Here is an 11,747-nt window from a genome sequence, read left to right as displayed (position 1 = left end):
ATATTGTGATTTTTTTTTGAAACTACATGGACTTTTAAATATTGTTAGTCAGAGTTAGAATTGTATGATTTTGGGTAATAAGGTAGCACACAGGCGATGCTTTTTTCATCAAACACTCTGGTATACAATATTGTTTATTTTTCCACCAACTAAGTGGTCTAATATTTTTCACCTAACTACTTATCTTCCCGTTGCTTCGATCCAATGTGTTTGATGCCACAAACCTTCCTCCCTCAAGATTTACATCCACTGTCGCTCGCAATCTACTGTTGTAGTTGTTTCTCGGCTGGCACACCTCTTGCGTCTCACCATGGAGGCCATGTTGCATAGCATGTCGTCATGGTTGTTGGGAGGAGGGCCAGTGGGAAGTGGCTCTTGTGCTCATGTCTAGGTTGCAGTGGATACCACTAAGACCACCATGGCAATGGCCATATATGGGCAAACCACCACAAAGCAACGTTATCTGAAGCTCCTCGATCCTCATGTACCATACATGTTATATGAGTATCTTTGTGATGTTTGTGGCGTATGATTTATGTTGTTTCAATATTTGATTTTTAGGATTCGTTCGTGTTGTAATAGCTTTAACTAGATGTTCCAACACCAAGTTGATTTTGTCATCATGACCTTTTTTTGGAATGTTGCATTGCACAATAAGCGGATTTTGATATGTTCTCATCGAATGTAGATGTGTATATTTTTGGGTGTTGTGGCAGCTATAACTTAGATGTTCGAACAACATGTTGATTTGTTTGCAATAACCTATTTTTGAATTTGAGTTCTCATTAGTCACTTCAAGTTGCAATCATGAGTACCTCAAGATTTAGTTTAGCTCTGGTCCCCCAAAAACTCAGGGTTTCACTCACTCAATAGAGGGGTCATGAGCATAAAAGTAGGTACAGATGAGTACTAACTTATGTGAACGAGGGTCCCTATCTTTTGTCAGGTAGATATAAATATCGATTCGGGTGGAGATCAATACATCAATCCGGTTTCAGATCACAAGACCCAAACTCTGCAACCTTAATATCACTTCTCCTCTAGTTATGAACCGTCTCATAAACTGGTTTACCTCGCCAAGAAGCCTAATCTCTACCCACAAATCAAAGAACACAAAAATTTAAAGAACTTAGAAGAATGCAACTTAAGTAAAATGACAATTGAGGATGAATGATTAAGCATCGAATGTAGGGTTTCACAAACCAATGAATGACGATGGTTCAAAGACAGAATGATCTAAAACAAAACTTAAACCCTAACTTAGGTGATAGCTACTGAATATATAGGCTAGGGGTGGCCAAGGACCCCCTATTCGCGTCATAAAAGACCCCATCAATAGTTTAGGCTTCCAGGCTCCTGTCTTTATGATGATTTGATCCCACTGCCCTCCTAAGAATGTATGTATCTAGGGATGCAAGTCTTTTATCCCTAAATTTATCTACCAAGCATAATTTTTCCACGTAGTTAGACTGAGACTGCTAATAACACAATTATAACTTTTTAATTCTCCTAGTGATGTGGGGTTCTTCTAGTGTTTTAGTATTGAAAATTTAGTATAAACTTTCCCAACCAAATACCTCCAAGTGGGATTGTCATATGTCATGACTAGTGGTAGTATTTTATTACTACCTAAAAACACTACGAGAATTCCATCATTTTGATAGTGTAAGGGCATGGACAACGTGGTGGTTTCATTCAAAATTACTAGTCCAAATAGGAATAGAAAACTTTAAGCTACTATCCATTCTATACCACTTTTGTTATCCCTATAATTCTCTCCCTTATCCACTTTTTCCCTAGCAATCATATCTTCTTTTCATGAGGTTATTATTGTAGTGTACCACTACCACCTGCAAGGTACCACTTTTTCATCTGAGTCTAGTTGGCCTAACAAGGCATACAACAAAGCTACTGCATTAGTCTGCTTTAAAGTTTGGCCTCTCCTTCCTTCTCTCCAGATGTGGGTTTTCATATATTTTCCTTGTTCTTTTTGTAGGGCATTGCAACTTGCGAGTACTGTCTCATAAAGATTCGGCTACTGCAATTTCTCACAATTTGTGTTCAACCTATGAGATCCCATTTTTCTTTTGTTAGTTCTCTGATTCTTTGAAATTGGTTGAGTTGCATGACACTTCAAATATTTGTTTTGCCTGATCTTTTAGTATGATCAGGGCTCTTTCTTCTCACGAATCTCTTCTCTTTTGGAAAGAACAAGATTTTAAATGGACTCTTGTTGTGAATGAAACAAAGAAACAATAATCAATATGCAGTACGTGGTGGTGAAACAATATGTACATCCACATAAGTCCTTTTTAGGTGCCAATTCCATTCCTCACAGGGCATCCCCGATGGATATTTTTGTTTGGCAAAGTTCGCCCTGAAGATCGTAAAACCTTGGGGGTTATCTGATCATGAGAAACTTTTTATGACTGAATTAGTCTAACTGAGCTTAACATAACTTGGAAGCTTTCTTGTGGTGAAACCTATTCACTTATGTTTAAGTTCTCGATTTGACGTGGGTTCTCAATTTTTTCTAAATTTAATCAGAATTTAACAGTGCTATTGTTTTAGTAGTAGCTAACATGGTTGTGGAGTGATCGTTGACAATGATAGGCTAGTGGTAACTTCATCAATCTTTAGATTTGTGTTGTGAAGTGGCCGTTGACAATGATATGCTGGTGGTAACGTCGTCAATCTTTAGATTTATGGATCTAGTTTTTATCTTCCAGAGAAAAGAAAACAGATTCGTATAGAGTGGAATGTCAACTTCCTTACTGGTTTCTTCTATGTTGAGCATTGTTTTACTTTTGGAAAAATACTACAAAGGATTGGAGTAACCACTAACCAGTGATTGTTCATGAAATTGGTCAGATCAATGGCTTGCTAACTTTCATGATTTTTTAAAGGATTTCAATGGTTTTTCTTCTAGGGGGGGGGGGGGGGGGGAGGACTTAAATAAAATAGCATGCGCTCTCTCTCTCTCTATGAACCTTAAATATATCTCCATACCAAGATATATACATATACTGCCTTTCGCTTATTTCAATTGCATTACAAAACATCATGTAGCGTTAGTACCGGAACTATACTACTATGGTTATAAGGGTAAGTATGGCTCAGTACTCCGTTAAAAAAAACTCCAAACTATCTATTTATGTAGAGCAAAAGAAAACCTTTATCACGCCCATCTCACACTCTAGGATACATATGAGTGAAGGGACATTCTCCATGTGAGATGGAACTAAAATAACAAAAAAAAAGACTTATACGGATTTCATGGAATAGAATCAAGCGCTATAACTAGTTTAAAAAAAATCAAGCGATAACTAACTTCATCATTTCCTACTCAGGGACTCTTTTTGTTTCGTCTACTACTACACATTCACGTTATCAGCCATGACAAGAAAAAGATCCAGCGAAAATGAACCTCCGGTTATTGCACATGGCATAGCAACGGCTCCTGCATCGCTGCATCATCGCCTGATTCATGCACGGACAAGATTTTTTTTTAAAAAAATACTGCCTAATTATAGCGCGAAAACGTTCTCACTGTCTCCACCATCGACGGGGAGAACACGGCCCCACCGTTGCTGGCGGCGCTGTTCATGTTCGTCGACATCACTGGGCCGATCGCCGCGGCGGTGTCGACCACCGGCGGGAACTGGCCGTAGAGCCCCCTCGGCGCGCAGAGCTGCTGCAGGTCTGATGCTGCGGCGTCGGGCGCGAACAGCAGCGGGATGTCGGGCGCCATGAAGTGCGCGTCCAGCGGCGGGGCCGCGGGCGGCGGCGGCATCAGCTGCGAGTCCACGTAGGGAGGCGGCCCCACGGCGTGGGTGTTGTTGGCGCAGCTCTCGGACGAGGACGAAGACGACTCGTCCTGCGGGGCCGCGGCGACGACTGACCCCGAGCGGGGCGCGCCACGGCCGTGGCGACTGTCGAGGCCGGTGAGCTTCTGCACGATGGACATGAAGTCGCGCGGGTTGGTGCGGATCACCTTGGGCGAGTGCGTGTAGATGATTACCGGTTGCTGCTGCCTTATTGGCGGCTGCGGCTGCGGCGCCGGGGCCGGCCGGTGGTGGTGGCTGCTGCTGGTGATTATGGCATTGGACGACGACGACACGGACGAGTTGGTCGATCCTGAGCCCGAGGAGAGCGGCGACGGCGAGGTGGCCTTGTGTATACTGTGGGAGTCCCTGTGGACCTTGAACGCGGCGTGCCGCGCCGCGCCGGCGGCGGCGCCCGCACCGGGCTGCCGCGGCGATGATGTAGGGCTCATGGGCAGTTGGCCAGTGGGTGGTTGACAATGGCTGCCTGGACGGGAGAGAGGGACCGGGGAGCGCCGTGTATAAATAGGCGAAGGCCGCCGTGGGGTGGAGGAGGAGCAGTGCATGGGGATATTTCGCTGGGAAGGTTAGCGGCTGGAGGCGCGCGAGAAGATGGTGGCGGGAAGGAAGGCCGCGCAGCGAGCGAGCAGCTCCCTTCGATCGATCCAGTGGAGTGGGTGGCAGTTACCACTCCTGAATCCTGATCCCTCTACAAGAAGAACAGAAATCTACTTTCTTGATGAGTCCAACAGTTCTAATCCCAAATTTAATTAAAATATATTAATATTATGCTCTAAAAATACTAATAGTTATAATATATAATAGTCATTACTGAATTAAATTAATCATGAAATATATTTATAGTAAAATTACTTATAAAAGGGGAAAAATTTCCTACTCCCACTTACTCCCATATGTATATCTCCATATTTAAGATATCTATGGTCTGATGAAGTATATTTAGATGTGATATATACTACTAAAATGGTATTTATAATCTTGTGCAAAAAATGGTATTTATAAAAATATGTGTTTCTTTTAAAAAAACACGTGGTAGAATTTAAATTATCTTAAAATAAGTATATAAACATACTCAAACTGATAAATAAGTATGCATATATGTCACAATGTGGTTTATTGAAGATGTAAGTAATTACTCTTAGGAGTAGAAAAATACACCCTTTATAAAAATATAAATACTATACTATTTTGAAATTATAAATTATTGAAAAAAATATAAATTTAGCTATATTTAAATTTATTTAACTCCAGATTTTTATTCATTTTAGGATGAAGGTAGTTGTTTTTTTAAAAAGAGTACAATATTCATTCATTCATTAAGAGCAACTCCAACAGTTTGCCTATTTGTTGGATATCATAAAACGGCATACCCAAATTAAGGGGATAAAAATGGCAAAAAAGAATAAAAGCAACACCCGACCCCTTGGCCTCGGGTGCACACTCCGTCCCGCCCGACCCCTTGGCCTCGGGTGCGGACTTCGTCTCGCCCGAGCCCTTGGCCTCGGGCACAATCTTCGCTTCGCCTAAGCCTCGGTCTCGGCACTAGGCTTCCGACACGGTGGCCGTACCCCTGACGCGACGTGCGCCATACCTCCAACACTGCAGCAGGGCGTGCCGACCACTATTCCAACAACTCCCATCACTGTGGCGCCTCTCTGTCACTGTGAGGCATTGCCCGACAGTAAAAAGAGGAATGGGGGAGATTAACCCCTGCCACTATAACCATACTTTGGCAATCACTGTTTTACTATTGCAGGACAAGCTGCAGCGCCTCAGACCCGACCTCCACGATCCAAACAGGGCTCGACGACACTCCACAGGAATGACCACGCCGTCAACCATGCCCCAAGGACGAGGTGACCGGTCTCCACAGGGTCGGCACTGTCACTCCACTGCATACTAGAGATAATTTACAGGCTTACACATGTAAAAGCCCTGCCACCCCTTGCGGCTATAAAAGGGGAGGCAGGGCACCCTTTAGGATCACTGAACACAAGGCACAAGTATAGCTCACGAGCAACACACACCACTCCACACACATAGAGAAAGGGACTCGGGACACTGAGCCTCCCTCCACTCACCTCCTAAAGCCGAGACCTGGGACTTAGCCCTCTCTCGCAATCAGCTTGTATACCCCTACTACAAACACCCTCGGGTGCAAGGCAATACAGACACCGACTCTCCCATTGGACGTATGGCATTCCAGGCCCGAACCAGTATAAATCCTCTGTGTTCTCTTGCATCACCATTCGGTTTAAGGGGGGCACACAGACTCATCATTCGTTAGTGCCTGGACAGTCCAGACACCGACAGTTGGCACGCTAGGTAGGGGCCTTCTGCGTGTTACTCTCCTTTCCCTGGGAAAGCCCGGATGGCGGACGGTTTTTGCCTACTTTGCCTCGGCACCATCATGATGTTCGGGAGTTTGGAGTTCATGTCTCTCGGCTCCGGCTATGACATGGTCCTCCTCCCGCCTCGTGACAATGCTGAGCCTCGTCCCGAGCCAATCCCGCCACAGCTAGTACGTGGAAGGCCCTCGGGACATCATGCAGGGGGAGCTCGGCGTGGGCGTCAGAGGTCCAGGATCTCTGACCCCGCTGCTGAAGCCAGGACTCGTCCGGCACTCCCCCCATACATTCCTCATCAGATCGCTCATTCCTCTAGCCCACGCGGTGCCAGAGGTAGAGCCCGCGGAGCATCAAGCTCTGCTCCATGCGGTGCTTTAAGGTAGTTGTTTTTTTTTAAAAAAAAAGAGTACAATATTCATTCATTCATTAAGAGTAACTCCAATAGTTTGCCTATTCTTGTTGTGGAGGCTATTTTAGAATTTGCATAACAAAAATAAGTCCAACAGATGTACTACAAATAGAAAGTTGACTGACCTTTGATTTTCGATGGTCATATATAGCCAACTAGTCACACTAGCTATCTAATTTTGTAATGGCTATTCCTTAATTTTCGGTGGTCATATATCTGATTTTGTAAAATAGTAAGATTATTGTGAACTTCTTCTTTTTTAAGAAGTTTTCTGTTTTACAAAATGGCTAAACAATAGAATTTGGCTATTAATTTTAGCCAAGCTCTTGGAGTTGCTCTCTTCATTTAAAGTTTCGTAGAACAATTTGGATGATACAAAGTTTGAGAATGTGCTAAAGCACGGCAAGAATAAAGACAGATTCCTCTAATGTTTGCCTGTCTTGCTCGCTTTGCTAACCTGTCTACAACTCCGTTAATATTTCTTCTAATCTTGAGATCCTCTTCTGACATTCTTTAGTACTGCAAGGATTGGCCTGTGAGACCAATGGCCTAGGTTGTCGGGTTGTGGAGTATATATAGAGCTAGCGCTAGCTGTATTAGCCAGCATTTGATTGTCTGTGAGAGGCAAGTTTAACATTGATGCTAGTTTTGCACCGAGGAGTAAAGCATTAATGGAGACAGACATAAAATCTAACTACCTCTAAAAATAATGGGCTATTAACAGAGATGGTCACATTTGCCCGTCTTGTAAAATTTGATTAACAGAGACGGTGAAAATACAATCGTCTCCTAAAATTGATTTGTGGAGACAGACGCCTTAAGATAACTGCCTCTAAAAATGGGCTATTTATGGAGGCGGTCGTCTCAAGGTGTCCACCTCTATAAATCTATTTTAAGAGGTGGGCACACAATAGGTCTGCCTCCAATAATACAAGCCCAGCTCAAAGCCCAGGCAAAAGCCCATATCTATCCTTCTATCAGGCTTATATATATACAAGACTTAGGTTAATCTGTCTCCACTCCCACTCGTGCCCCTCCCAATCCTACCTTCTCTCTCATCCTTGAGCCTAACACCACCGCCCCTCTCCATCCCGACACAGGCTCCATTTCCTCTCACTGACAAGTCCCTCTCCTCCCTCTCACTGGCGACTCCCTCTCTTCCCTCTCCGTCGGCTCCCTCTCCTTCCCGACGGTAGTGTGTGTGGTGGGGATCGAGCAGCCGGGTGGAGGTAGTGGAGGGCACGTACCATGGTGGAGGCCGGATCTAGGTGTGCTCCACCCTCTTCCTCTCTTATGGTGCCGTATCCAGACGGTGGAGGTCCGATGATAGCAGCGGTGGGGAGGCAGCGAAGGTCGACTGGATCCAAGCATGCTCCAACCCCTTCATCTCCCATGGTGCTGGATTTAGGTGGTGGAGGCCTAATGGCAGCGGTAGCGAGGAGAAAGAGGCGGAAGTTGGCCAGATCTAGGCATGCCCCACCCCTTCCTCTCCCATGGTGCCAGATCCAGAAGGTGGTGGTAGAGCGCGGCGGCAGCGGTGACTCCCTCGCTTCCAAGACCCACAGAGGTTGCACGGGGCCGCACCCAGATATAGCGAGGAGGATGACCGGCATCACCTAGATCCCCCAACGGCCGCGGTGGCGGTAGGTGCAGACATGACATCAGCGGGCTCAATTGGGCCCAGCGGTAGGCTAAATTGGACTTGCTAGTCTCCTACAACTAAAAAGACCAAAACTAAGACTTCCCCTGGTGCGACATTCTCCATCGTTCCGTCGGTCTGCGGCTTGCGTCCGCGCACCCACGCCCCGAGCCACGCGTCTGCGTAGGGCACCGTGATTCCCTCCCCGATCCCCTCCCCCTTTCCTATCGCATCCGCGCGAGTGCCGCGGATCCACGCGCCCCAATCCGTCCCCGAGAGCGCCCCAATCCGTCAGCGAGGACGTCCGCGCGAGCGCCCCGATCGCCTCCTCCTCTCTCGCGGTCATCCCGTGCGTCGGATTCGTCGCCATCCAGGCGCTGCTCCGTACTCCGCCTCCCCCACCGACGCCGCCCTGTCCCTGCAGTGCCTCTCCTTCCCTCCCACGACACCGCCAACTACGACGGCGAGGATCGAGATGCCGACTCCCCTTACGGCACGGTGCAGCCGAGCACCGCCGGTGGCCGCGGCCGCAACTGCCCACCCAGCGCCGCCCGCGCCTCGCCTCTACCGAGGTCACCACGCCGCTGCCAGAATGGAAGGGCTGCTGAACAGCGAGGTGCAGGAGGGGAAGCTCTTCGCCTTGCACCGCGTCAACACCGACCTACAGGGCCCCTTCTTCTCTGTGTTCGACATCTCACCAGGCTCACCGTCGACCTGGACCAGGGAGCTCCCGGTGATGCTCGAGGCCTCCCGAAGCCGCGGTGCCGCCAACGCTGCCACATGGGACTTCTTCGCCGCGGGCGAGGGATCCCACAAGGTCTCCCTCGGTGGTGATTTCAGCATCCAGGTTAGTCTAGGCCATCCAAGTCCAGGCTTCATGGGGGTATCCATTTAGGTTTCTAATTATCCATTTAGGTTCTAATCTAGGGTTGGATTAGATCGACCGATACTTATATCACAATATCACACAGCTTCTTCCGTGGATGGGTTGCAAGTTGCTTGTCTGTTTAGATCGCTGCTTGGAATTGAAGAGATTTTTCCTCGAGCACTGCTATTACGAAGTCATCGATAGCCTCAGGTTGACATGGATGATGCCCACCAGTGTTCGCAAAAATGCCCTTAAGGTAATAAGTTTTGGTTTCTCGACGATTTTTTAGTGAATTTGAGGTGGATTCCATTGTTTCCTTTGGTTTGGGGTCTAAACTGGAGTGACAGCTATGTGCTCTCAACTTTTTCTTCATGAGTAACCAATCATGTTCTTGCCATTTAAATGATAGAAAATGCAGATAGTTGTTTAAACTTGCAGATCAACTTGCTGCAGAGCTGTTGAAACTTGAGAGGCACTTGCAGATATTTTCTCTTAGAAAAAAAAGGTTGTGAGATGTTACTTGGAGAAATGGTATATGAATTTGTGTTGCTTTCTATTTCGTGTTCTGAACTTTCAACTTGCAGATTCCATACTGCTAATCTGGTTTGGGTTGTGCACATGGGATGCATTTTACACTAATCTTACTATGGGAAGACTGAAGGAAATACTAAAGCTATTTACAAATGTCATGCATTTTTGCCAATACTGAATCCTATCACATATACTCTAACCCCTACTTATATTTTCTTTATTTTCAGAGGTGGAGTTTTTTTTCATAGGTGACAATATATATGTCATTATGGATCCTGCAGGAATTGCATGCTCATTTCATAACTCAGCTAAGTAAGTAGACTAAACATATTACACTTTATCAGTCTTACTTATTTTTTAGTACAAAATGTAAGTAGTTTCAGTTCAGATTCTGTACTTAGCCTATTCAGTCTATTACCTTTGCAAACAGATTGACTCATATAGTCATATTAAGGGGAACCACAAATTTCAGAAGATAGGTATGAGAGCTATAAGCTATTCCTGGGAGAAAAAGTGAGGTTACCTGCACTTGTTTGGATCTCAATTCTCACGGTAGAAACGAATTTATGTTGCTAATCCTTCACTAAAATAGGAAAGCTAAGCAGATTTCTGGTTAAATTCCATTGCAGGGATTGGATCTGTGGTACAAGGTGCAGTGTTCCTCGATGTTGCCTGGTTCAACCTCTTATCTGGTTAAATTCCATTTGTCTTTGTAGTTATCTCCTACAACTAAAAAGACTAAAGAGTGGACAAATTTTGGTGCGACTTTTTAACTTCATCCGTCTGCCGTCCCTGTGAACTCAGGGCAATTTCGCACGCGGTTGCCCCGGCGCTAATCACGCTCCCTTCTCCCCCGCGCCTTTTATTAGAGCTTTATCCAGAAGGCAATCTACCATTTTTGCTGCTGATTTCAGAAAGCTTTCATTCAAGCTATATTTAAGCTAAGCATATTCAAGATATTTTAGTTGATATTAACTTTAATTATTATTGTTAACCCTTTCGTAGTCAAACATTATTTGATTGTTAGAAAAGATCTACCTTTCTTAGTACTATGAGACTTTCAGTCTAATTAGCTAATTATTTTGTGTGCACCAAACTATCTTATTGTCTTAATATTATTTCCAAACTCAGGTTGATTTAACTATGATTCAAATTTAGACTATGTGGTTGTATGATTCATGAATCCATAAGCAAGGCGGCAGTTACCAACTTATGGATGTAGGTGATTATTTTTTGTGGTTTTTATGATCCCCTTTAGCAGACTAAGTAACATAGTAGTTTTCACATATTCCCTAGCCTACACTGTATTTAGCCTCATGTTAAATAAAATGGTTGATGCCACCAATGTACATCAGTCGATTGTTAACTCGTTGGTTGCTGTGCGTGGCATCTTCACTGTCGCTTTTTGGTTGCTGCTTTGGCAGGTCGGAAACTGGGCAGATGACTTGAAATCGTTGACTTGGGAACTTGCAATGCAGATAAAGAAATAAAAACTACTTTGGGAACTTACCAATGCAGATAAAGAAATAAAAACTACTTCAGCATGGGTTCTGCCCAAAGCCAGTTGTTGACGGTCCTTAAGTATCAAATTTAATTATCAAATAAATAAAGAAAAGGATCCAAATGAAATCAAGATCTAGACTTAGGGTTTTATCTAACAGAATTCCACGAGTTTTGGTGTTTGTCTATTTCTGCAGGGGGTTATCAGGAAATATGGAAGAAAGGCCCACATGTCGGGATTACGTAAAGATATTAACGTGCTGCGCAATTATCTTACATTTAGAAGACTCCAGAAGCCATGAGACCGAAGCGGAGGCGAAACGGGGCCAGAGACAGGGCGCCCGCCCTGTCCTACTGGGCGCCCGCCCCCTCCCTGAGTCCAATCAGGACTCTGCTTTGCGGGAGATCTCCACCGACCTAAAGGATGAATCTAAACCATACAATCTATGTCGGTTTGATCCAAGGGCCCATATTCACTTGAAGGGACTATAAAACCAGACCCCCTGGCCCCTAGAGAGCCTCTCAACCCTAATTCATTGTTCCATCAAGGGAGAAGAAGCCTCTGATCAAGATTAGAGCCACCACATCAATTAGATATCTAGATTAG

The 11,747-nt window shown here is 45.1% G+C and overlaps 2 protein-coding genes across 9 annotated transcripts; one reads left to right on the top strand and one right to left on the bottom strand.

The window, feature by feature from the left end:
- Nucleotides 3,166-4,314, bottom strand: LOC8055604. Its single transcript, XM_002464837.2, has one exon. The coding sequence runs from the start codon at nucleotides 4,274-4,276 to the stop codon at nucleotides 3,524-3,526; it is 753 nt and encodes a 250-aa protein (XP_002464882.1). The 5' UTR covers nucleotides 4,277-4,314; the 3' UTR covers nucleotides 3,166-3,523.
- Nucleotides 8,324-11,275, top strand: LOC8055141. Of its 8 annotated transcripts, none has more exons than XM_021458115.1 (5): nucleotides 8,324-9,088; nucleotides 9,213-9,365; nucleotides 9,868-9,952; nucleotides 10,071-10,119; nucleotides 10,270-11,275. In XM_021458115.1, exons 1-3 carry the CDS (start codon nucleotides 8,717-8,719, stop codon nucleotides 9,886-9,888), a joined length of 546 nt encoding a protein of 181 aa, XP_021313790.1. In that variant the 5' UTR covers nucleotides 8,324-8,716; the 3' UTR covers nucleotides 9,889-9,952; nucleotides 10,071-10,119; nucleotides 10,270-11,275. The 8 variants fall into 8 exon arrangements, with proteins under 8 accessions (XP_021313790.1, XP_021313786.1, XP_021313788.1 ...); XM_021458111.1 differs by having other exon boundaries at nucleotides 10,071-10,153; XM_021458113.1 differs by having other exon boundaries at nucleotides 10,071-10,158.

Source organism: Sorghum bicolor, chromosome 1 (assembly GCF_000003195.3).
Source record: "Sorghum bicolor cultivar BTx623 chromosome 1, Sorghum_bicolor_NCBIv3, whole genome shotgun sequence".
NCBI lineage: Eukaryota > Viridiplantae > Streptophyta > Magnoliopsida > Poales > Poaceae > Sorghum > Sorghum bicolor.
The sequence above is the reverse complement of the archived record's forward strand: the minus strand, read 5'-3'. Positions and strand labels throughout refer to the sequence as shown.